The sequence below is a fragment of the Pangasianodon hypophthalmus genome, chromosome 29 (genome assembly GCF_027358585.1).
Source record: "Pangasianodon hypophthalmus isolate fPanHyp1 chromosome 29, fPanHyp1.pri, whole genome shotgun sequence".
Lineage (NCBI taxonomy): Eukaryota > Metazoa > Chordata > Actinopteri > Siluriformes > Pangasiidae > Pangasianodon > Pangasianodon hypophthalmus.
This window is the reverse complement of record NC_069738.1, coordinates 1,547,044-1,573,955: the sequence shown is the minus strand read 5'-3', so window position 1 is coordinate 1,573,955 and position 26,912 is coordinate 1,547,044. Positions and strand designations below refer to the sequence as shown.

Below are 26,912 nucleotides of genomic sequence, written 5' to 3'. Positions count from 1 at the left end.
TCAGAGGAAGTCTCTGACACCAAAATATAAAGAATATTTACTTCATCTTCCTGCTGAAATAAAAGGGACATTTCCGATCTCAAACCCTCTCACAGTATCAGGTGACAGAGACCTGCTCTGAGCTCACAACAGAAATGACTTACACTGCAGATCATAAATTTCATTGCTCTGTTTATTCTGGTCTAAAAGCCACGCCCCTACAATCTGCGTCCTGCTCCATTCAGTGCGCTTCAGGAAGAGCGGCTGCTTTAACGCAGTCGCCATTTTGCGGCGATTTTGCAAAAGTAAAAAAAAAAATCTTAAAGTCCCGGAGAAACGGTGGTGTTACTGTCACATAACAAGGTCTGTTCACTAAAGGTAAGTGATTTCTTTAATGGAAAAAAAGCATTATAGCTATAAGATTAATGACTATATATTTTATATACACCTCCCATAATAAAAAAAAGTAGGAAAACTGCGTCAGCTGGTGCTGCAATAATAAACTGAAATTAAACTGTGTTTGAGCACTGTATATATTCAGGTTCTTCACTTAGTTCTTCACTTTCTGTTGAATTAAATACTTCCAAAGACTGGGCAGTATAGCTTTATCAGTATGGAACCAAAGTCAATAAATGCAGTAAATACGCCATAGACTTTATAATTCACTATAAGCTGTACAGGAAACTAACAGCACGGTGAACACACTATACAGTAAGTAGTAAATACTACAGAAGCAAACTCTTTTGCACAGTGTAATTGATGATTACTATAAGTGTAGTCTGAGGAGCAGAATAAAGAGACTGATGCGTCTCATGTCTGTGTGTAAGGTCTGATGTGCGCGCGCGTCAGGACGCAGGGTGTGATTGTTCATGCTTGCTCATGCCAGCATGTCCTCTAGCGTCTGAGAAACTAAGAGTCAATCTATCTGAACTGAGATTTCACATCTAAGTGAAAAACGAGCACGTCTATAGAAGACAAAAAGTTACTGGATGCAATGAGGGAAAATGTTATTTTTTAACAGTTTTATGTCTAAATCGAACAGTATTATTCTGCATTTGGTTAAACCCGAGGAAGAAATGTCACAGCTAGTTTCAGACTTGTTTCAGGCTCATTACTATAGATTTAGGTCACATCACAAACTGAAAAGCATGCTTTATCTCCCTCCACTGGCTTCCTCTCACTGAGCAATGATACGTCCAAATGACGCCTTTGTTGCCATTGAAAAGTCATTTTCCTGAGCATGAAAGTTTTATGACGTCTTTTTATGTCTTCTAAAAGTCCAAGGTCGACGTCCACAGGACCAACAAGTTTAAAAATTAGTTCAAATGTGGTCATTGTGGACGTCTTTTCAACGTCTTATACGTCAACTGCAGACTCATTTTAGACATCATTTATACTGCTTCTTATACTGGACCAAATAACCAGACTCATGCTGCATTCAGTTAAAACTCAGTTTTATTTCTATGGAATTTCCATTTGTAGTTGCATGGATATTTGGAATGGCCGGCAGACTATCACTGTCTGAATCTTGCGAAAATGATCCATTTCTCTTTTTCATCATATTTTCAAGTAAGCCATCTGTAAAACACAGACGTCTACATAAGTTTAGTTCGACAGTTTATTTGGCAGGGACAATGTGCATTTAAAATGTTATGGAAGACTTTAACCTATTATTACTCAATTATTTATCAAATTATTTATCAAATCAAGCCAACTGCTGTATGTAAGTACAACCCTATAAATAAGTCAAAGGGATGTGATTACTTATGAGCATCTAATACAATGCCTGGCCAAAAAAAAGGTCCCTGTTTGGGTTTAAATAAGCAAATACTTAAGAGCCTATGATTGGATCATTACTGCAGTGATTAATATGTTTCAGTTGGCAACAGTTCTTTTAACCTTAACTGATGCAGTGTGTAGCTTCTCATTTCTTAAACAGCCACGGCAGATTACGTATCCCATCAACTAAGGAGATTGCTGAAATCACTGGAACTGGGTTATGAAATGTCCAGTGCATTATTAAAGCCTGGAAGGATAGTGGTGAACCGTCAACTTTACAGCAGAAATGTAGTCGGAAAAAAATCTTGAATGATCGTGATCGGAGATCTTTAAAACGCTTGGTGATGTCACAACGTAAAAAAATCGACAGGAGAACTCACGGCTATGTTTAATAGTGAAAGTAAGAGCATTTCCACATGCACAATGTGATGAGAACTTACAGGATTGGGACTAAACAGCTGTGTGGCCACAAGAAAGCCATTTGTTAGTGAAACTAATCAGAAAAAATGACTTCACTTTGCTCTGGAGCATAAAGACTGGACTGTAGAGCAATGGAAAAAGGTCATGTGGTCTGATAAAATCAGATTTACCCTATTCCAAAGCAATGGTCGTGTCAGGGTAAGAAGGGAAATGCATGAAGTGATTCACCCATCATGCATAGTGCCTACTGTACAAGCCTCTGGAGACAGTGATCTGGGGTTGCATCAACTGGTCAGTTCTAGGCTCAGCCTCATTGTGTGGCAATAAAATGAATTGTATTTGTACTTTGCCCACGTCTTACTCATATTGCATTGTAATGCACACCCGGGACATGTCCATAATTGCAGAGTTCCTCTCCCCTGAACTGTAAGAATTCTAATTCAGCTAAACTCACAACATTCTTTTCAATTCCTGAGTCCTCATAGTTTCTCAATAGTCTTTGTGAAGTCTTGCCAACGTTAACATGTTTCATTTCTGATCATCATCTCTCTGTTGTAGATGTTCCATGTTCTAGACTCTTGCCCAGTTTTTAGATTATTGTTTTGGATCATTTCTGTTTGTTTGATGATCTGTGTCTGACTGTGATTGACATTTTGTCTGTTTCTTGACTCTCGACATTTTGGATTGTGTGTTAAACTTTGCGTGTGGATCCTGAACAATCTCCCAAGTCCTGTGTGTTTTATACAGTTCATATCACCCGATATCTGAAGAGTGTGTGTTAGAAATAACTTTTCTACAGCATACTTTTCTTAATTCTGACTTACTTTACTCACTTTATTTATTTATTTAATTATTAATTTAGCTGAAAATCCTTGCCCTTACTCTTGCATTTGAAAATTCCTGACACATAAATGTGAAAGCTTTGAGGCACAAATGCAAGTGCAGATAAACATTTAATAGATGAAATACATAGAAACAAACTCTAGAACATGAACAGTACCTTGGTAAAGATGGAAACATACATGAAACACAAAGTGAAGGTGACAAAGCCAGACAATATGTGCTACCAAAGACAGAACTTAAATACCAGTGCTGATTAGATTACAACATGATTCAGGTTCACATAATTAGTGAAAAATGCAGGGGCTGATGGGAAATGTAGTTCTGTGTGGCTTTCGGTGCTGACCTGACAGAACCCCCCCTCTTTGAGAAGTGGTTCCCAAAGCACCTACTCAGGTTTCGAGGGGATCCAGGACCTCCAGGCAAAACATCCATGGACTGGTTGGGGTCCACAAGCTGGCGACGACCAAATGCAGGAAAAAACCCTGGGCAGCAGGCAAGAACCACCTCCTCATTGGGGCAGGCAGAAGGGGCCACACTGTCCCCGCCAGAGTCAAGAGGCGAAGAGGTCTGGATGCGCAAGGCCCCATCAGCCTCAGGCAAGGCTTGCGAGGCATGAGCTGGTCCAGAGAGGCCATCCCGTCAGTCTCTCGTGTGAGCTGAGCTGGGAAGGCTGCCACGTCGGCCTCTGGAGTGAGTTGGTCTGAAGAGGCCACCCCATTGGCCTCTCATTTGAGCTGAGTACACAAGTACGAAGTAAAGCTGCGTTTCAAAAATTTTTGTAAATCCATTCAGACATTTTTTTTTGTTCCGGTTGAGTTACATACAACTTTACTAAAATATTGATAAACGAGGTCCAGTATCTACCTTTCTGTAAATCTTTACCTCTCTTTCACTGTGTCTGTGTTCAGTTAGATTTGTGCACACTGTTAATAATATTTAGCGTTTCATTTTTATGTTGTGTGTGTTCGTGGGATTGGTTCTGGATCCACGGTGACCCCGATTAGGATAAAGTGGTTACTGAAGAATAAATGAATGATTTGGTGGTCTGAATGTGAGAGGTCGGTCGTGGTGTGTAGGCTCAGCACAGAAACACAGAATTTTGTATTGGCAAGAGAGCGACATTTTCCCTTAGGTCAAAGAAGTGAAAATGAACTTTAACTGCACTTTTGTTTTTGTGTTTTCTAGGAGTGTAATCCGTTCTAGCAGAAGAGATCAGACTGTTCAGGATACTTTACTAATCATAAAGATGGAGACGTCTGATCTGGACACAGATAATGGAGCCCTGTCCTCAGTAAAGAGGTAACTGACCATATTCTTGTATTTTAGTCTTGAACTGTTCACTGTTCAGAGGGCTCTGTAGTGAGATTTTCCTGTTTGAATGCTGGAGAAACCCCCTTCTGATTATGTATCATGGAGGATACCAGAAATGACATCAGATATGCTGGATGTTTGTTGTGTGGGAGGGGAATGTGTTAGGAGGGGGCAGTGCTCATAAGATAATGGAAACGAGATAGCTATCTGCCTACTGCTAATAAACAATGCCTTTGCTTTGCAAGTAAATTATTGCGAGGAAGTGAATGGATTACTCGAGCAGCAGAAATGACTCAACAGATGAGTCACTGTTACACAGTGACATTGACATTCAACTATCCATGTTTAAGCCAGAATATACAGTAGTAAATGTTATTTATTTTCTATAGCATGTATTTTATTAAAGATTTTTAATGATATACTTTTAAAAATGAGTTATTACACATATAAATGCATTGTGCCACATAAAGCCCCGGGTTAGTCTTAGCAATTACAGCAAAATCATTTTGAAAGCAAGTGTTTTCTATTGCTACATTTTTTTTCTGCAAACAAATAGAAATGAAACTCAACTAATTTTATGATTCACAGTATATTATACTCCATTCGTCCCATCAGACACAACTTGATTTTAAAAATAAAGATTTTTTAATGAAAAATAATTAAATTCAATAACTTTTTGATTGTATGAGTTACACAATATAAAACCAAATGCACTAACATACAGTCTATTATTCCAGCTACAGCAAATAGATTTTAAAAACTTGTTTTTTATTATAATTTTTTTTAAAAAGAAAAATAATTAAAATTCAGCAACTTTTTGACTGAAGGAGTAACACATGTAAAACCAAATAAACTACCGTAGAATCTATTAATCTTAATAATTATGTCAAACAGGTTTTGAAAAGATAAATTAAATGAAAAAATAAAATTAAATGAATCTAAATTAAATACATTTGAAAAGATAAAGTAAATGAAAGTAAATAAATTAAAAAGACACATAGATATAAATCCAGATACATTACAGGCCTTACTATTATCCCAGTCTAAAAAGAATGAATAGTAATTAAAATATACATATATTTTTTTACTTTCTATTCATTCTTTGTAGATTCTTTCATTTTACCCTGAAATGAAAATCCATGGATTTTCATTTTGTTGTACTTGTTGCAAAAAAGTTGACAATCATAAGACTAGTTGCTAACCAGGTCTTTATCTTTCTTTTTTTTTAACAGCAAAAACTGCAAGAAATTGCAAAAGTTTCAAAATGGATTCTTAAAAAAACATAAATCCACAGCTGTAGAGTTCAGACTACAGCATATATAAATATAAAAGTAAACACAATCATGTGCTTTCTATAATTGCTTATACAATTAATATCATTGGAAAAATATCTCACCCCACACCTCCCTTGAAAAACCTGGTTGTTGAATTGGGGAATAAAAATGTTTGTCCAAAATTTATATGCTATGGGATTTTTCACAATGTAGCTTCTGTTGCATGTAGTAGTAAAATGATGACCTATAAAAATTGGATGTTTCTGTAGTCTAAGAGATTGGAATAGTAACTTCTAACTTCTAATATTGAAGAGCCTTATTGCAGAGGGTCTTGTAGGCTCTATGGTTACATACTATCAAACTTTAATAATAATAAAAACAAAATTTATTTTTATTTATTTATTTATTTGTAAAATATTTATAAGATTCTATCAAGAATTTTATTAAGGAATCGGATTAAAATGAGCTAAAATATTATCCATTTATGATTATGGATTAGCTGTAAAAAAAACAGTGAGTGCGTTCGGATAAACAAACACTTTTAAATTATGTAACTCTGGAAAATCTTTATGGCTTGGGATCCTCTCAGTGGTTAAACAATGCTAAGCGGAGGGCTAGCCTGCAATGGCTGGACATAGCAATGTCATGTTAACGAGGTTATCATACCATCAACAGTCTTCTGTTGGCTTGGAAAGGTGCAGCAAAATGAATATGAAAACATGTTTTCTTTATATCTGTACGTTGCAGTGAAATCCAGATGAAGAGATCAGACTCACCAACAGCCAGCTGTGTCTCCATGAAGAGTAATGTATCTAAGGATATTCCTCCAGAACTTAAAGATGTAGATTCCTCATCTGTACACAGGTAACTTCTCCTCACTGTTAAATCCCCTGCTAAAGTAACAGTTACAGGCCATGCTAGACAGTTGTTAGCAACAATTTAGATATTTATGACATTTATATTATACTTTATTTGGTCTTTTGTGATACTACGATGCTTTACAGCAGGGTGTCAAGCACATTTTAGGTAAAGGGCCACATTATGCTTAGTCCAGTGTCAGCCAAACCAAAAAATCAGTTTAGCTGAACCACAAATCAGCAACCCCTCTTAAATGTGTTCATACAAAATTATTTACAAATAAAAACCATAAAAGGTGTAATTGCATTGGTATTCACACCTGCTTTTGTGAAATCCCCATAATGGTTCATTTGGAAAGAGACATTGTTCCTGTCAGGACCATGCACTCCACTTCCCAGAATACACTGTGGACTACAAACATGGCCTCTCCTGACTACACTTCCCAGAAACCATGGCAGCTTACTTGCTCCCAATCACCAGAATTTTGATCACACACACATGTTTTCAATCATCGATTTTGGTCCATTCCTCCACAAAACCGTTTCAGATCATCAGTATTTTTTGCTGTCTTGATTGAACAGCCCTCTTCAGGTCATTCCACAGCATCTCGATTGGGTTCAGGTCAGGACTTAACCATTCAAGAACGTGAATTTTCTTCTTTTTTTCAGCCATTCTTTAGTTGATTTACTTATGTGCTTTGGGTTATTGGGTTATCATGTTGCATCACCCAAACTCTCCTAAGAATGAGGTGATGGACTGTTGCCCTGACGTCCTCCTATAAAATGTCTCGATACATCTTTGAATTCATTGTTGCCTCAATGATTGCAATGTGTCCAGGGCCTGAGGCAGCAAAGCAGCTCCAAACCATGATGCTCCCTGCACCATGCTTCACAGTTGGAATGGAGTTTTGATGTTGTTGTGCAGTGCCTTTTTCCCTCCAAACACAGAGTTGTGGATTTTTGCCAAAAAGTTCAACTTTTGCTTCATCTGTCCACAGAATATTTTCCATGAATCATTTTGAAACATCCAGGTGGTTTTGGGCAAACTTGAGACATGCCACAATGCTTTTTCTGGAGAATAGTGGTTTCCTTTGTGGTGTCCTTCCATTAACACCATTCCTGTTCAGTGTTTTTCTAATAACGGGCATATGAACAAAGGTTTTGCAGTTTGTAGAGTTTTCTGCAGGTCTTTTGCTGTTACCTTTGGGCTCTTTTTCACCTCTTGCAGGACGGCTTGTTGTGCTATTGATGTGATCTTTGCAGGACGTCCATTCCTAGGGAGAGTAGCAACAGTCCTGAATTTCCTCTATTTGTAGACAATTTGTTCTATCATGGATTGATGAACACCCAGGTCTTTAGAATTTCTTTTGTAGCCTTTTCCAACATTGTGCATCTCTATAATGCATTTTCTAAGGTCTTGTAAAAGTTGATGGGATTGAGGCGTGGTTCACACTAATCAGTTGTTCAAGAGAAGAACAGGTTTGTCAGTAACGAGACATTGTGTGTCTTTATTTAAAGGGCAAAGCACCTGTACAACCCGCACTTCCAATCTCATCTCCTTAATTGAAACGCCTGATAGCTTTTGGAGAAGTTGTTAGCACAGAGTTTCACCTACTTTTTCCAACCTGCACTGAGAATAATTACTCAGTATGCTAAACTACTCAGTTTATTCAAATTGTGTTTGTCTATAGTTGTGACTTAGATGAAGATCAGACCACCTTTTATGAATAATCAATGCAAAAACCGTGGTAATTTCAAAGGGTTCACAATTTTTTTCTTGCAACTGTATGTTAGTTGTCTTCAGAACAGAATTTTGTGTGCAGGTTCATTTGAAGTCATTGGCACGTCACTTTGACTAATACAGCAGCCTTGGAACAGATGAAACACTTCAGTTTTGAACTTGAAACTAGAGAATAAATGCAGAGGCTACGTCTCTGTCCATTTGTCTTTAAACATTCTGTTTGCATTGCAACTGTTTTTCATATTTTTTAAAAAAACTGCAGAAGGCTAGCATTCACCCCTTTCTGTGTGAATGTCTCTAGCCCTATGCATAAATGCATTTGATGGGATTAACTGCAACAGAGAATCTGTTATAGAAATCCTGCTGGTTGAAGTGTAGCGTCACTGAAATACAGACAGTTTTTTTTCGTATGTTTACTGTTTATTTACAGTGGGTCCCTGGAGGAGTAGTGGTTAGGCCACAGTGCCCTCACTGCTGTGGCCCGGGTTTGATTCCTGGCCTGTGCAACAGTGCACTCTCTGTGCCGGTCCCAAGCCTGGATAAAATTGGAGAGGGTTGTGTCAAGAAGGGCATCTGGCCTAAAAACAGTACCAAATCAAATACGCAGACCAATGATCTAAGGGACAAAAATATTGTTTTCTTACAGTATTTTTTTTTCTCCCAAGTACTCGGGTCAATCCACATCTGGACCGTAGTTCGCAAATGAACAAACCAGTCCTAGTGGCATTGCTTTAGATGAAAGAGTGTAAATATTTGTTCTGGTAATGTGTGAACAAATGCTAAGCAATGCTAAAATAAAATATTATAGGAAATAATATGTAATAACTACTACTACCACTATTATTACTACTGCTACTACTAATAATAAGGAGAAGAAATATTTAAATAAAATCATGTAACTGACAGTATAGATTTATTATTTTAATTATTAATAGAAAAATCAGCATTTTCCTCAACCCAAGACAGAAAAAAATGAAGCAGGGCTGAAAAATTTGGAAGACATACACAAAGATATTGAAAGCATCTGCAGCCTGGCAGAAATGTGTAACAATTGTACTGAATAAATGCTGTTTTGATAGAAGTCAAGTTGTTGCCTCACAGCTCCAGGGTCTCAATTCTGAGCTCAGGTTAATGTCTGTGTGGAATTTCACATGTGCCCCCACCTGTCGTCAACAGTCTTCTGATGGCTTGGAAAAGTTCAGGAGAACAAATATATTTATGAACACATTTTCAGTTCTGAACATGCACAATATGACATTTTAGAAAACAAATTCTGCAGTAATTAGTAAATCACAACATTTTGATATTTATCAGTTGTTGTTATACTTTAATTAGGCTATAATGATGCTACAGTACTTTCACTGGTTGTTTTAGTGGAAATAGTGTAAATACAGAAGTACATAAAGGCTCCTGACTGGCACAACAGAAAAGCACTTGCTCTGTCATCTAGAGATTGTACGTTTGAATCCCCACCACAGCCATCTTTGGCCCAGAGTCAAGACAGCAAATAGAAATGGAAACCTGGAGTAGTAATAACAACAGGAAATTACTAAATAAGGAAAGTGGAAATCCCAGAGTTTCAAAACAGGGCCAGAGCAACTTGATGTTACAGTGAAATAATTAATACCAGTAATAAAGACTGTATAAGTAACTGTTTTATGCCTGTGCTGTGCAGTCAAATCCAGATAAAGAGATCAGATTCACCCAGCTGCGTCTCTATGAAGAGTGATGAGTCGATGGATCCTCCTTCAGAATTTAAAGATGTAGATTCCTCATTTGTACACAGGTAACGTCTCCTCACTGCTAAAGTCACAGTTGAAGGCCATGCTACACAGTCGTTAGCAGCAATTTAGATATTTATGGCATACTTTATTTGGTCTTTAGTGATAACTACGATGCTTTAGAGCAGGGGTGTCAGGCACTTTTTTAGGTAATGGGCCACATTATGCTTAGTCCAGCAACAGAAAAGCGTTCACCCTATCACCCAGTGATCGCAAGCTGGAATCCCCATGACAGCCATCTGTGGCTGGGAGTCAAGACAGCAAATGAAAATGTAGCAACATTAAGGCGAAATTTCAAATTTTATTTAAGTCATGAACATTATCATCTTTAACAGCTACAATTTTGTCCACAGTGATCTGCAGGAGGCAGAAGCTGTAACAGAAAAGAACATTGTCACAGACACAGGGTAAGATCGAAACTGACATTGTAACTATAACACTGACATGCTGGTATTATAAACCTCTCTCTCCTGTCATTTCATACAGAGTGATTAGATTACAGAAAACATACAGTGAAATAAAAAAAAAAACATAGTGGGAACATCATAAAAATTGACCTCTAGTAACCAGTGAGGAAAAAAAATTGATAAAGTCCAATAATTGGACCCATGTCTCACCATGTCTTCTTACTTCACCATATCACAGGCACAACCCAGAAACTGCTGTAAATGAATTAAAGGGATATTTTAAAATAAGTCTGTTGAAGAAGTTTGAGTGGTTGAATGGAGTGATGATAAACCAGGGGAACCCAATACTCCTGAATGAGATCTACACAGAGCTCTACATCACAGAGGGAGACAGTGGAGACATCAATAATGAACATGAGGTGAGACAGATGGAGGCAGCATCCAGGAGAAAAACAACAGAGGAAACACCAATCAAATGCAATGACATCTTTAAGCCCTTATCTGAAGAAGACAACCCCATCAGGACTGTTCTGACAAAGGGAGTTGCTGGCATCGGAAAAACAGTCACTGTGCAGAAGTTCATTCTGGACTGGGCTGAAGGGAAAGAAAATCAGGACGTCCACCTCATATTTCCACTTCCTTTCAGAGAGCTGAATTTGATGAAGGACCAAAAACTGAGTCTGATGGAGCTAATTCATGTCTGTTTTAAGGAGACAAAAGAAATGGACATTTCTAGTTTAGAAAAAGTTCTGTTTATTTTTGATGGAATGGATGAGTGTCGGTTCCCTCTAGATTTCCAGAACACAGTGAGAGTGTGTGATGTAACTGAATCAGCACCAGTGCATGTGGTGCTGAGAAACCTGATCAAAGGGAATTTGCTTCCCTCTGCTCTCATCTGGATCACTTCCCGACCAGCAGCAGCTGTTCAAATCCCCTCTGAGTGTGTCGATCGAGTCACAGAGGTACGAGGGTTCACTGACCCACAGAAGGAAGAATATTTCAGCAAGAGGATCAGTGATCAGAACCTGGCCAATAACATCATCACACACCTGAAGTCATTAAGAAGCCTCTACATCATGTGCCACATCCCAGTCTTCTGCTGTATTTCAGCCACTGTTCTAGAGAGAATGTTGGGCAAAGCAGAGAGTGGAGAGATCCCCAAGACTCTGACTCAAATGTACACCCACTTCCTCATCATTCAGACAATCATAAGAGGAAAGTACTCAAAGAAGCAGGGGAGTTATGAAGAAATGGTTCTGAAACTGGGACAACTGGCTTTTCAGCAGCTGAAGAAAGGCAACTTGATTTTCTATGAGGAAGACCTGAAAGAGTGTGGCATTGATGTGACAGAAGCAGCAGTGTACTCTGGTGTGTGTACACAGATCTTCAGAGAGGAGTTTGGGCTTCACCAGAGTAAAGTGTACTGCTTTGTTCATCTGAGTGTTCAGGAGCATCTCGCAGCTCTGTATGTGGATCTGACATTCATGATGGAAAAGAGAAATGTTCTGACAGAGAGTCAGCCTTCAAAACTGGAAATGAAAGATATTACAATCTCAGATGTCCACAAGAGTGCTGTAGATCAGGCCTTAAAAAGTCAGACTGGACATCTGGATCTTTTCCTTCGCTTTCTTCTGGGTCTCTCACTGGAGTCCAATCAGAGTCTCTTACATGCTTTTGTAACACAGACAGGAAGTAGCTCCCAGAGCAAAGAGGAAACAGTTCAGTACATTAAGAAGGAGATCAGTAGAGACCTTCCTGCAGAGAAGTCCATCAATCTGTTCCACTGTCTGAATGAACTGGGTGACAATTCTCTAGTGGAGGAAATCCAACACTACCTGAAGTCTGGAAAACAAAGTGAACTCTCTCCTTCACAGTGGTCTGCTCTGGTGTTTGTGTTACTGACATCAGCGCAGGAGCTGGAAGAATTTGACCTGAGTAAATATACCAGTACAGACAACGTATCAGACTGGGTTCTTGTGAAGGTGATGCCTGTGGTTGCAGAATCCAGAAAAGCAATGTAAGTAGAGCTGAATATCACTGTTATACTCTTGCACTTTTAGAGGAACAAGAGAAAAAACTTTTACAACATGCAATTTGTGATGTTTTGACCCTTCGGGTCATACAGGGTTGGTGTTAATGAGAACAGATAAATGTAATCAGACGCTCACATTCAGAGCAGGTATCAAAGCCCAGTCTCCAGATTTTAAGTCCAATGCTCTACTGATTGAGCTACATACAGGGTGAAGACCCAAAAGGAGAGGCTGACACAGGAGTACGGTTAAATAGTTTTATCAAAGGAGTTCACAAAAAGTTACAAAGTTTCTCAGTAAGGCTCTTCATTTGATGGCAGCGAATCAAAGCAATGAGAACCAAAAAAGTCCAACACTAAAATTCCTAGTCACAATCCTCCAAAAATACAAATCTCTAAAGATACTAAAACTCACAAAAACTTCAATGATCCACAAAGGGTACAGTAATCCAAGAAAGCAAGGCAGAGACTTACATACAGCAAGGACCCAGGCAAAGACTAACACAGGAAGGGCAACTTAAATACACAGGCTAAACAAGAAATGGGTGAGACTCATTAACTAGGTGATAGGCCTAATAGAAATTCTTCAGAGTCACCATCTGGTGGCCAAAAGGCAGAATACAGTCAACAACATGACAGACCAAGTCAGCAAATGATTTAGGGAATAATGATTGCATGAGCAAATGAATAGGACTAAAGGACAGGTATAAAATATGTGGAAGCCAATCGCTGTCATTTGAGGAGAAAACATTTATATCTCAAACTTATGACTCAGTATATTTACTGAAGAAGTTTCTTGAATTTACATAGACCTTATGAATGTAATACTCATGTACAATTCTTTATTTTCCCTTTGTATTTTGAACAGTTTTTTCTTTGGATCTCTCCACATTACAGTCAGGTCCATAAGTATTTGGACAGTGACACAATGTTTGTAATTTTGTCTCTGTACACCACCACAATGGATTTGAAATAAAGCAATCAAGATGTGATTGAAGTGTAAACTTTCAGCTTTAATTAAAGGGGTCTAACAAAAGTATTGTTTAAGAAATACAGCCATTTTTACAGAGTCCCTCCATTTTCACTGGCTCAAAATTAATTGGACAATTGACTGATAAGCAGTTTCATGGCCTGTTTCCTCCTTATTTCATGACAAATTAAGGAGATAAAAGGTCTGGAGTTGATTCCAAGTGTTGACTTGCATTTGGTAGCTGAAGTTGCCGTCATTGGTCTGAAAAAACAAAACAGACCTATCAGAGAGATAGCAGAAACTTTAGGAGTGGCCAAATCAACAATTTGATACATTCTTAAAAAGAAGGAATGCACTGGCGAGCTCAGCAACACCAAAAGGCCTGGAAGACCACGGAAGACAGCTATAGTGGATGATCGCAGAATTCTTTTCTTGGTGAATAAAAACCCCTTCACAACATCTAGCCAAGTCAAGAACACTCTGGAGGAGGTAGGCGTATTATTGTCAAGGTCTACATTCAAGAGATGCCGTCATGAATGTAAATACAGACAGTTTACCTGAAGATGCAAACTCCTGGTAACACTCAAGAACAGATTAGACTTTGCTAAAAAAAAAAAAAAAAAAAGCCTGACCAGTTCTGATTCAAGATTAACTTGTACCAGAATGATGGAAGGAGAAGAGTATGGAGAAGGAAAGGAAGGGCTTGTGATCCAAAGCATACCACATCACCTGTCAAACAAGGTGGAGGAAGTGTTATGGCATGGGCATGTACAGCTGCCAATGGAACTGGGTCACTGGTGTTTATTGATGATGTGACTATAATATTTTTGTTAAACCCCTTGAATTAAAGCTGAAAGTCTACACTTCAATCACATCTTGATTGCTTCATTTCAAATCCATCGTGGTGGTGTACAGAGTCAAAATTACCAAAATTGTGTCACTGTCCAAATACTTATGGACCTGACTGTAATTTTTTTTTATATTTAACATGCAGTTAAGCAGACATGTGTCATATAAAAAATACAATATACTTTCTTGTTATTATGATTTGGTAAAGGTTTTATTCAAGTGGTGGCATCAATTCAGCTAATTTTTTATAATATTATAATTTAATTATATGCTAACTATATATTGCAACTTTTTAGTTGTGTTGATCTTTTCACAAATTGTAGCCTATGTTATTTCCTTTATTTTGGTATTTATAAAAATAAGAATGCTCAGTGAGTGAAAGCTTGGAGGAGCTTTTTGATAATCTATATTAGTGTTAGTTCATTATGTATTATTTTATTTCCTTCAGTATCAGATGTGGTACAATTAAAGAGAGAAGTTGGATGGCTCTGGACTCAGTGCTCAGATCAGAAACCTCCAAACTGCGAGAACTGCATCTGACTGTGAATACAATGCATCTGTCCCAGAATAATCTAGGAGTCACAGGAGTGAATCGTCTCTCTGCTGTACTGGAGAATCCCCTCTGTAAAGTGGAGACACTGAGGTAAGATCATCTCTCCGTGAGTCACAACTTGATAATTATTTCTCCTCAGATTCACTTATGCATTAGAGGAATAATGGAATGTACTTATCAGATACATGTGCTTTAAAAATGCACTTGAACAGTTCTACAAGTTCTACAAAACCTGACTGATTATTATTAAATTAAACCAACAATACTTTTGCACCTATAGTACTCTTAATGTCAATAACTCTCAATAACAGCAGTAATGTTTTGGTCAGTGCTAATTAGGGGGCCAAGCACCAAAGGTATGAGAACACCCTACTGTTATTCTATGTCTTCTTCTTCTTCTTCTTCTTCTTCTTCTGTTCCATGACCTGAGGCTATGCAACAAATTTTGTTTCTGTGCCATCTACTGGTCAAAAGGTGCTTACATCTAACTGCCATTTTTGCTAATCCCCCACCAAACCTTCACCAAATATGGCTCACATCATCTTGAGACCTGTCTAAACAAAATTTATCAAAGGAATTCTGATATTCAGAATCGTTCCCCCGTAATGGACTGGCAAATGTGTGAAACTACAAATCATTCTTGAATCCCTTTGCCTAAAGCTATGGCTCTGCTTTCTGTGATTGCTCATGCAACAATTGTAGCACGTCTGTGATTGTGCGGCTCACCGAGTCTGGGTGCGTGGCCCCCAAAAATGCTGCTTGTAGCTTTAATTATACCTTGTAATTTTTCAAGAGAAGGGAGACAGTCCAATGCGAGAATCACTGCAGTGTGTAAGAGACAGTCAGTCATGCTGTTTGGTGATGAGATTGTCAGTGTGTTTCTTCTGTATTCATTCATGGTCAGTCTGCTGTTCTCTGTTAGATGACAGTTTAATATCATGCACAACAGATGAGAGAAACTAAATATATCACCCAGTACTATCATTTTTAAATAAATTGTTAATTAGAATAAAAAGCAGATATTAAATGCTCACGTCATTCTGAATACTATAAAATCATTTCGTACACACACACATCATTTTTAAAGTAAGTGTTAAACTGAGATCTATTATGAAGAGTGTGTCCTTGTGTCTCTGCAGGTTGCAGTGTTGTGATGTCTCAGATGAAGGCTGTGCTGCTCTGTCTTCAGCTCTGATATCAAACCCCTCACACCTGAGAGACCTGGAACTATCTAATAATAATCTAGGAGACTCAGGAATGAAGTGTCTCTCTGCTGGACTTGAGAATCCTCACTGCAAACTGGAGATACTGAGGTAAGATCATCTCTCTGAGAGTCACATGACCTGCTCCTCAGTTTTAGGTGCTTAATGCGTCTGCAACATGTCAGTATTAAACCAATACTGGTCCTAAAATGGTCTTGTATTATTCTACATTTGTCATAAAGAGTGTCTGAGTAAACCCACTGACTCAAATCCATTCATACAGTAAAATAGAGAACTATATATAGCTAAAGTAGAGAACAGGATCAATAGGTGTGTATGAGACGAGATCACAGTGCATGCTCACTACTGTATGCCTTAATACACAGATATGATTCATCTAGCGTACACACACACACAATTTTGTAATAAATTCCTCTTCTAGAACCACTATTTCACTGACGAACCAAAAGTTTTAAGACTCACAAAATGTAAGTGTTCATAAACTGAGAGTGTGAAGTGTGTGTCATTGTGTCTCTGCAGTTTGTTTAATTGTGGTATCTCAGATGAAGGCTGTGCTGCTCTGGCTTCAGCTCTGATATCAAACCCCTCACACCTGAAAAACCTGAATATGTCTAGGAATAATCTAGGAGACCTAGGAGTGAAGCGTCTCTCTGCTGTACTGGAGAATCCTCACTGTAAACTGGAGACACTGAGGTAAGTTCATCAGACTTGAAGCAGCAGTGAAATGGTGGAAATAATAAAAAGGAATAGAAATTAAAACTTGGAAAGTAAAGTTAATGCCATAGGATTGAAAAGGTAAAAAATTATAAAAAAGAGCCGAAAAAGCACATACAATAATTGTTGCAAGTCACAGCAACAATTCTTTCATTTATTTTTTTTAAAGCTGAAATAGTTTTTATTCTGTTACGGAATATTATTTCAGTCAATTCCTTCAATATTCATCTCCCTCTAGCCGCTATGATCAGACCTGTGTTACAGAAGCAGCCCAATGGAGAAGCATTATTAAAACCTCAGTAGTCCTTTCACTAAGGTCCTGAAATGGTCTTGTATTATTCCACATTTTGTCAAAAATAAAGAGTGTCTGAGTTAACCCACTGACTGGGTCAGATCATCTTTAAAACGGCAGGCCTTGTGGGGTGTTCCCAGTATGCAGTGGTTAGTACCTACCAAAAGTGGTCCAAGGAAGGACAACCGGTGAACTAGCGACAGGGTCATGGGCACCCAAGGCTCACTAATGCACGTGGGGAGTGAAGGTTAGTCCGTCTGGTCTGATCCCACAGAAGAGCTACTGTAGTACAAATTGCTGAAATGTTAAAGCTGGCTATGATAGAAAGGTGTCAGAACACACAGTGCAGTGCAGCTTGCTGCGTAAGGGGCTGTGTAGCCACTGACCTGTCAGAGTGCCCATGCTGACCTCTGTCCACTGCCAAAATGTCAAAATGCCTACAATACACAGGTGAGCATCAGAACTGGACCAGGGAGCAATGGAAGAAGATGGCCTGGTCCGATAAATCACATTTTCTTTTACATCATGTGGGCGGCCGGGTGCGTGTGCATCGTTTACCTGGGGAAGAGATGGCACCAGCATGCACTATGGGAAGAACGCAAGCTGGCAGAGGCAGTGTGATTCTCTGGGCAATGTTCTGCTGGGAAACCTTGGGTCCTGGCATTCATGTGGATGCTATTTTGACACATACCACCTATCTAAACATAGTTGCAGACCAGGTACACCCCTTCATGGCAACGGTATTCCCTAATGGAAGTGACCTTTTTCAGCAGTATAATGCTCCCTGCCACACTGTAAAAATTGTTCAGGAATGGTTCAAAGAACAAGACAAAGAGTTCACATTCCTCAGATCACAATCCAGTCGAACATCTGTGGGGTTTGCTGGCCATCAAGTCCGATCCATGGAGGCCCCACCTCACAACTCACAGGACTTAAAGGATCTGCTGTTAACGTCTTTGTGCCAGATACCACAGCACACCTTCAGGGATCTAGTGGAGTCCATGCCTCGACGGGTCAGGGCTGTTTTGGCAGCAAAAGGGGGACCAACACAATATTAGGCAGGTGGTCATAATGTTATGGCTGATCGGTATATAATGCGCACACACACACACACACTGAAAACAGGTGTAATTCAAATTTATTTATAGGATAACACTCGCTCTTAAGAATATTATCTTCATACCTGGTGCTCTAAGACTCACAAAATGTGATGTTTGTAAAGTGAGAGAGTGAGAGAAAACTAAATATAAATAAATATAACACTCAGGAATTACATTGTTTTAATTTTCTTTCTTTTACTTTCTGAATTAGAATAAACATGTGGTTTAATGCTTGTGTAATTCTAAAACAGGGGTGTCCAATATTGTACGGAAAGTGCCAGTGTGCCTGCATGTTTTCATTCCAACCAAGCAGAAGCCATATCTGAGGCCACTGAAATCCAATATCTACTGATTAAACAGGTGGCATCAGGTGTGGCTCCTGCTTGATTGGAATGAAAACCTGCACCCACATCAGCCCTTTGTGGATAAGACTGAACACCCCTGTTCTAAATAATAAAACCATTTTAAAGTTGATGAAGAGTGTGTCCTTGTGTCTTTCTGCAGGTTGCTGTGTTGTGGTATCTCAGATGAAGGCTGTGCTGCTCTGGCTTCAGCTCTGATATCAAACCCCTCACACCTGAGAGAACTGAATCTGTCTGAGAATAATAATCTAGGAGACTCAGGAGTGAAGTGTCTCTCTGCTGTACTGGAGAATCCTCACTGCAAACTGGAGATACTGAGGTAAAGTCATCTCTCTGAGAGTCACAGGACCTGCTTCTTCGTAAGACACATCCTCTAATAGTGAGACTGAAGCACTCAGACTGCACACTGATGAATGTCACAGATTCTTTGTTTCTGAATGAAAGCTGCTAGGCAGCTAGCTACAGATTGAGCACAGAGACAAAATTATCCAGGAGGAGAAAAAGAAGTTTAAATCTATTTTTGTTCGATATGTTCTTATTGTGAACATACTATTTGAATAATTTTCAGTGTTATAAAGGTCTTTTATGTCAGCATGTCAGTAATAGGGGAGAAAGGGCTCAAATGCACAGGGCTCAAATCCTCCCTCAAATGCACAACAAGCTTAGCACATCTGGCCCTCTGTCTTCATCTCATGCTTGTGTACATTTTCTATTTACTTTGAATTTGACATCTTTAACCTGTAGAAAACTCAGCCACTGGAGTTGCACAAGCCAGTGCAATCTAAGTGCCAGTCCCAAGCCCGGATAAAATGAGGAGGGTTGCGTCAGGAAGGGCATCAGGCATAAAACCTGTGCCAAATTAAATAATATGCGGATCATGAATTAGATTTCCATGCCGGATCGGTCGAGGCCACCACCGGCACTCTTGATCAGCAACATGCTAATGTTGAGCGAAGAAGAAGAAGAAGGAGAGGGGGAAGGCGAGTCCAGAGACAGCGGGAGAGGAGGAAGGGTAAGAGTGTAGTGGTGGGAGTCAGAACTTTGAATGTTGGCACTATGACAGGTAAAGGGAGAGCTGGCTGATAAGATGTAGCGGAGAAAGGTAGACATACTGTGTGTACAAGAGGCCAAGTAGAAGGGGAGCAAGGCCAGACGCATCAGAGATGGGTTTAAACTGTTCTGCCATGGTGTGGATGGGAGGAGGAATGGTGTAGGGGTAATCCTGAAGGAAGAGTATATTAAGAGTCTATTGGAGGTGAAAAGAGTGTCAGACAGAGTGATGAATGGGAAGCTGGAATTTGAAGGGGTGATGATAAACTTCATTAGTGCATATGCCCCGCAAGTGGGGTGTGGGATGAAGGAGAAAGAATATTTTTGGAGTGAGCTGGATGAAGTGGTGGAGAAAGATTGGTGATTGGAGCAGACTTTCAATGCACATGAAGGTGAAGGGAACTGAAGTGATGAGGAAGTGATGGGTAGGTACGGTGTAAAGGAAAGGAATGTGGAAGGGCAGATGGTGGTAGATTTTGCAAAAAGGATTGAAATGGCAGTGGTGGATACATATTTTATGCAGAAGGAGGAGCACAGGGTGACACATAAGAGTGGAGGAAGGTGCATGCAGGTGGACTACGTCCTATGTAAGTGATGCAACCTGAAAGAGATCAGAGACTGTAAGGTGGTGTCAGGGGACGGTGTAGCTAAACAGCATTGGATGGTGGTTTGTAGGATGACTTTGGAGGTGAGGAAGAGGAAGAGAGTGAGGACTAAACCTAGGATCAGATGGTGGAAACTGAAGGAGGAAGACTGTGGTGGGAAATTCAGAGAAGATGGTGGGGGTGGCGAAGAGGTGCTGGATGACTGGGCAACTACTGCAGAAGTGTTGAGGGAGACAGGGAGGAAGGTACTTGGTGTGACATCTGGACAGAGGAAGGAAGACAAAGAGACTTGGTGGTGGAATGAGGAGGTACAGGAAAGCATAAGGTGGAAGCGGTTGGCGAAAAAGAATTGGGATAGTCAGAGAGATGAAGAAAGTAGACAAGAGTACATGGAGATGAGGCGCAAGGTGAAGAGAGAGGAGGCAAAGGCTAAAGTGTATGGTGAGCTGTATGAAAAGTTGGACACTAAGGAAGGAGAAAAGGACTTGTACCAATTGGCCAGACAGAGGGACTGTGCAGGGATGGATGTGCTGCAGGTTAGGGTGATAAAGAAATAAAGAAAATGAGAGAGAGAAAGTTGGATGATGTGGGGATAGTGAGTCAGGGAGTGTGAGGGATTAGTAAGGCTGAAGTGAGGACAGCTATGAAGAGGATGAAGAGTGGAAAGGCGGTTGGTCCAGATGACATACCAGTGGAGGCATGGAGATGTTTAGGAGAGATGGCAGTGGAGTTTTAACCAGATTGTTTAACAAAATCTTGGAAAGTGAGAGGATGCCTGAGGAGTGGAGAAGTGTACCGGTACCAACATTTAAGAATAAGGGAGTTGTGCAGAACTGCAGTAACTACAGAGGCATAAAGTTGATCAGCCACACTATGAAGTTATGGGAATGAGTAGTGGGAGCTAGGCTGAGAGGAGAGGTGATGATCTGTGAACAGCAATATGGGTTCATGCCAGGAAAGAGCACTACAGATGTGATGTTTGCTTTGAGAATGTTGATGGAGAAGTATAGAGAAGGCCAGAAGGAGTTGCATTGCGTGTTGAGAGTTGTGGTACTGAGAGTTGAGAGTTGGTACTTGGACATTGAGAGTTGTGGTACTGTATGAGGAAGTTGGGAGTGGCAGAGAAGTATGTGAGGGTGGAGCAAGATATGTATGAGGGCAGCGTGACAAAGGTAGGAATGATGGACTGGTTCAAAGTGGAGGTGGGGTTGCATCAAGGATCAGCTCTTAGCCCTTTCTTGTTTGCAGTGGTGATAGGCAGGTTGACAGATGAGATCAGACAGGAGTCCCCATGGACCATGATGTTTGCAGATGATATTTTGATCTGTAGTGAGGGTAGGGAACAGGTTGATATGAGCCTGGAGAGGTGGAGGTACGCACTGCAGAGAAGGCAAAAGAAATTTCTCTAGGAGCAAGACGGAATAAAGGAGCATAAATGAGAGGGAGGGTGGTGGAGTAGAGGTGGTGAAAGTGGATGACTTGGGGTCAACTGTCCATAGTAATGGAGAGTGTGGTAGAGAAGTGAAGAAGAGAGTGCAAGCAGGGTGGAGTGGGTGGAGAAGAGTGGCAGGAGTGATTTGTGATAGAAGGGTATTTGCAAGAATGAAAGGGAAAGTTTACAAGATGGTTGTGAGACGAGCTATGTTGTTTGGTTTGGAGGCAGTGGCACTGACAAAAAGAGAGGACATGGAGCTGGAAGTGGCAGAATTGAAGATGCTACGATTTTCGTTGGGAGTGACGAGGATGGACAGGATTAGCAATGAGTATATTAGAGGGACAGTGCAGATAGGAAGGTTTGAAGACAAAGTTAGAGAGGTGAGACTGAGTTGGTTTGGGGATGTGCAGAGGAGGGATGCAGGGTATATTGGGAGAAAAATGCTGAGGATGGAACCGCCAAGCAGGAGGAGAAAAGGAAAACCAAGGAGGAGGTTTATGGATGTGGTGAGGGAGGACATGCCGGTGGTTGGTGTGACAGAGGAAGATGCAGAGGACAGAAAGAGATGAAGACGGATGATCCGCTGTGGCGACTCCTAACAGGAGCAGCCAAAAGAAAAAGAACCTGTATAATCCGATGAACCCAGTTTGTAGCCTTTTTACACTCCATCAATTTTATAATTCAGGAATCTCAATTATTGTTGAGAGACACATTATTAAAAGCAGAAGGAAATGAGGATTTCAGATTTCATTAAGGCTTCATTTAGCAATAAATTATCAGTGAGTAATCTGATTTAGACATTAATTCACCTTTAAATGAATGCTTTATACTTGATTTATATATTTTTCTATTTTAAATTAATTTTAATTCATGATTGTGTTTGTAGTTCCTCACATCACATTCACAACTGATTCTGATCCTTGATTCTCCAATAATATAAATATATATTGTTATATAAATGTTATATAAATGTATAGTGCATAAGTCTAGTAGAGAACCATCTGAGATTCTCTCTCTCTCTCTCTCTCTCTCTCTCTCACTCTTAAAGTTCATGTTCAGTCTGCTGTTCTCTGTTCAGCTTCAGCTGCTGATAGTTTAATATCACACACATCAGATGAGGGAAACTAAATAACACTATAACACTCAGTATTATCATTTTTAATTACATTTTTAATTAGAATAAACAGGTGATATTAAATCATCATGTCATTCTGATTAATAAAATCATTTTACAAACAAATCATTTTGAAAGCAAGTATGAAACCAAGAGGGAAAGGGTCTGGGTTATGGATCAGGAGGTCAGGGCTTCAAGCACCACCATGCAGCCACTGTTGGATGTGTAACCCTCTCTGCTCCAGGGGCACCGTATCATGGCTGACGCTGTGGGATGACCCCTGGGATATTCAAAGGAAAGAATTTCACATATACACTGAAATGTATATGTGACAAATAAAGACTTCTATTCTATTCTAAAATAGAAAATCAGTGAAAATCATTTCTGTCTTTCTAAACTGAGAGAGTGAAGTGTGTGTCATTGTGTCTCTCTGCAGGTTGTGGGATTGTGGTATTTCAGATGAAGGCTGTGCTGCTCTGGCTTCAGCTCTGAGATCAAACCCCTCACAACTGAGAGAACTGCATCTGTCTGAGAATAATCTAGGAGACTCAGGAGTGAAGCGTCTCTCTGCTGTACTGGAGAATCCTTACTGCAAACTGGAGACACTGAGGTAAGATCATCTCTCTGAGATTCACATGACCTGCTCCTCAGTAAGACACATTCTCTACTAGAATAGAGACTGAGTAATATACTGAAGCAGAGGTATTAGGGTCTTGATGCACGTGTCTGAAACTACTAAAGAAACTTACTAAAGCTGGATCTAATCACACAAAATGCACCTGGGCCACAAAAACTAAATGCACTGTGTTTGAGCTGTGGGGCTTAAAAGCAGCAACTAAATGGAAATGATTTTTCTATATTTTGTCATGTAGTGTGTGTGTCTCTCTCTTTCTCTCTCTCTCTCTCTCTTACACTCACTCACACACACACACACACACACACACATATACATGCAATTTCGTAATCTATTCCTCTTCTGGAATCAGTCTTTCACTGACCACCAAAAGTTTCATAAAGACTTACAGAATGTAAATGTTCATTGTTATGACCCAGTTAGTGCTATCTGTGTGTTTTCTATTCTTTTTCTCTTTTAAGGGTGGTTGATGTGATTGGGATGTGGCTTGTGCGACCCTGAGCCTTGTTGCGATGGCTAATTTAACCGCACTGCTTCCACTAGTCAGGGCTGCTGCTAAGGCATTTTTGCCATTTCGTCATTTTAGTTTTAGTTACTGTTTATTTTGTCCTTTTGCAATTACACACTTCATGTTCATACATTTGTGTTCGTGACTGACTGATATCATTGATTATTGATGTTATGACTCTTTTATCCCAGTTTTTTGTGCTAATAAATGTCTGCTTTAGTTTACCCAGCTGTGTCACCTTTCCTTTATGTTGCATCTTGAGCTAGAACTAGAACTTGGAGAGTGAAGTGTGTGTCGTTGTGTCTCTCTGCAGGTTGTGTGGTTGTGGTATCTCAGATGAAGGCTGTGCTGCTCTGGCTTCAGCTCTGAGATCAAACCCCTCACAACTGAGAGAACTGGAGCTGAAGGGGAATAAACTAGGAGACTCAGGAAGGAAGCTGCTCTCTGCTCTTCAGGATGATGAACATTACAAACTAGAGAAAGTGTTGTGAGTAATAACTTTATTCTGTAAATTTCTCTTTAGTGCCAGTAAATGTTAGATTAGCAGGTTAGGAATTAATGCTGTTTCTAATTCAGTAAATTGATTTGAAATATGTATGAAGGCAGAAGACAGCGAGTCAGACAGAGTCTACAAAATGTCACGGTTTAGTGCATGAGAGTGATTGTAAATGAACATCTCGTCTTCTTGTGACACCCTGCTCTCTCTCAGTTCCTGCTGCTGCTTTTGTCTGAACAAGATGATGCTTTTTACAAGATTAATTTTTTTTCTTTTATATTCAGTTGGTGATGAACATCTGTGTGTGACTGATGAAGACTCTGGTGTGACTGGGTTTCCGTGTTGGAGAATAGAGAACATGTTTACAGACACATCAGTCATTTAGTTCTAACACATTAAATAGACTCAGAAGTGAGAAGTGTGTGTTCATCTTGCACGGTGAATCAGACTGCACACAATTCTACACTGAGACTGTACAGGATGCAGACATTAGGACTGAACTCAGAACAGCTGGAATGGAGACTCAGTGTTGATCAGAACACCTCAGGTGTGTGATCCTGAAGTTACTGAGTGTTACAATCAGCCCCTGGAGACACAGACACCCTCCTGCACATTCAACACCTCGTTCACTCCGAATGTTTACCTGATACTCGTCTGTCTTTTAAAGAGACTGAGGCACAGAGAGTATACAGCGTTTTCTGGATGTGAATGCTTTCTGAAATTTATTTATTTATATATTTGAAATGAATAAACAAAAAATAAGAGTAGTTTTTACTTACATCATTTCATAACTTGCACAGGCTCTTATAGTTTACTGTGTAATAAGTAAGCAATAATCTCTGACGGGGCGTCATACGGCCTGAAGTGAAGTGGATTTAATGTTACCACCATAAAGCTGACCATAAAGTTGATTATTTTCCTATAACAGCACATCCCTTTTTATTCTTCTTACACAACAGCAATTTGCCAATGACTTTGAGTAGTTTTTGAGATTTGTATGTTGGAGATTACTCTGTGGCAATTAAGCTATAATTTTTTGATTTGTTAATAAACAACATATCATGCTTTTTTCTTTTAACCTTATATTGTTATTGTAAATAGTTACACTGACTGCACTTATAACCTGCTGTGTAATTTCACAGTGTAATGTAAATACAGCATTTTAATCCTTGTAATGATATGTTATTGTCTCAAACCAATGGATGAAAAGACCAAGATGTATAAACTAAAACTTTCTACAGAGTGTAAAATAGTGTCTTGTACTTGTTTGTAATGCACTAAATATATCCAATAGGAGGCAGTTTATGATTTATCCTTAATAACTTAGTGCACTACATGCTGTTTAAGATAAGAATGACTATGGTCATTTAGACACAGAGTCACTCTTGCATCATTCCGTTCATGGACGACATGCTTCTGCGGCCTTCAATTTAGTGAGGATTAGAAGACACATGAGAAAGATTGAAGATTAGATTTCTTGGTGAATAAAGGTCACAAAAGCTCAACTATGTTTATCTCTGACTCTCTAACTTTATATTAAATGTGCCTTTTGTACCTCAAACACCATCTATTAGCTTGATGATAGTACAGTTAGATTCAGGACTCCAAAACATTTGCATGAATTATATTTCTCATTCTTTATGACAGGTTTGTATCTAGAATCCTTTTGGTGGACTTTAGCCCAGCATATAATCACATCATTCCAAATCTATTGATGAAAGAACTGGTAGTAATGTAATTTGACTAAAGATCTCATACAGTGTACCACAGATAAGCTTTATTCAAGTTGGAGAAACATGAAGGATAATTAATATGCATGAGCTTAATTGTGAGTGTCAAAGCAAAGCATCTGAAGATTTATAAATGTAATATTTCAGATTTTTAAAAAGAAATGACACCATTCACTGTATATCAACGATTGTGAGAGGGATCCCACAGTAAATATTCTAACACTTGCAGGTCATATAAACATCGTACTTCTTAAAGGAACATATATACAGTACTGTGCAAAATTCTTAGGCACCCTATTTTTTTTCACTACAAACTTTGTTATAGATGTTTATTTTCTGACTTCTACATTATTGATTCAGTACAAAAACATTTTAGATTCCAAACATTAGTTTTCCAGCACAAAATGAAATGTTACAGAAAAATGTTTGTATGTCAGTAAAGAAAGCAGCAGATTCCATAAGAGACACTTTTCAGATAAAAACATAATGAAGGCTGCTGGGTTTCGCTGCAGAAATAAGAAGCGAGTCGACAAAGTCTCCAGAAGAACTGTGGCTGCTTCTGCAAGATGCTCAGTAACACTTTCACACCAAATATTGACGTTGTTTCATTTATTACTGTTTACTGCTCTTTATAGTATTTATAGATACTATAGTATTTATAGATACAGTACTGTATAATATATATATATATATATATATATATATATATATATATATATATATATATAAGCTATATATAATACACCAATCAGCCATAACATTAAAACCACTGACAGGTGAAGTGAATAACACTGAATATGTTAACACCTCAGACTGCTATTTTATTTTTAAAGTGAAGGATCATCACACCAAATAT

The 26,912-nt window shown here is 39.1% G+C and overlaps 1 protein-coding gene and 1 pseudogene across 1 annotated transcript; one reads left to right on the top strand and one right to left on the bottom strand.

Moving 5' to 3' along the window:
* Positions 1-26,912, bottom strand: part of LOC117596457 (zinc finger protein 850-like) — a 44,908-nt pseudogene that overhangs the window by 9,491 nt on the left and 8,505 nt on the right.
* LOC117596456 (NLR family CARD domain-containing protein 3-like) lies at positions 242-25,831 on the top strand. The gene is made up of 13 exons (XM_034301740.2): positions 242-357; positions 4,207-4,320; positions 6,354-6,470; positions 9,880-9,990; positions 10,339-10,392; positions 10,631-12,409; positions 14,689-14,883; positions 15,933-16,106; positions 16,536-16,709; positions 18,627-18,803; positions 23,125-23,298; positions 24,144-24,317; positions 24,611-25,831. Exons 2-13 carry the CDS (start codon positions 4,268-4,270, stop codon positions 24,615-24,617), a joined length of 3,189 nt encoding a protein of 1,062 aa, XP_034157631.2. The 5' UTR covers positions 242-357; positions 4,207-4,267; the 3' UTR covers positions 24,618-25,831.

What these genes read in the sequence shown, in the direction of transcription:
- LOC117596456 (XM_034301740.2), top strand. Translation starts at nt 4,268, where the DNA reads ATGGAGACGTCTGATCTGGACACAGATAATGGAGCCCTGTCCTCAGTA. An exon ending in TGTAAAGTGGAGACACTGAG is followed by an intron (nt 14,884 to 15,932) that starts GTAAGATCATCT and finishes GTGTCTCTGCAG; the next exon opens with GTTGCAGTGTTGTGATGTCT. An exon ending in TGCAAACTGGAGATACTGAG is followed by an intron (nt 16,107 to 16,535) that starts GTAAGATCATCT and finishes GTGTCTCTGCAG; the next exon opens with TTTGTTTAATTGTGGTATCT.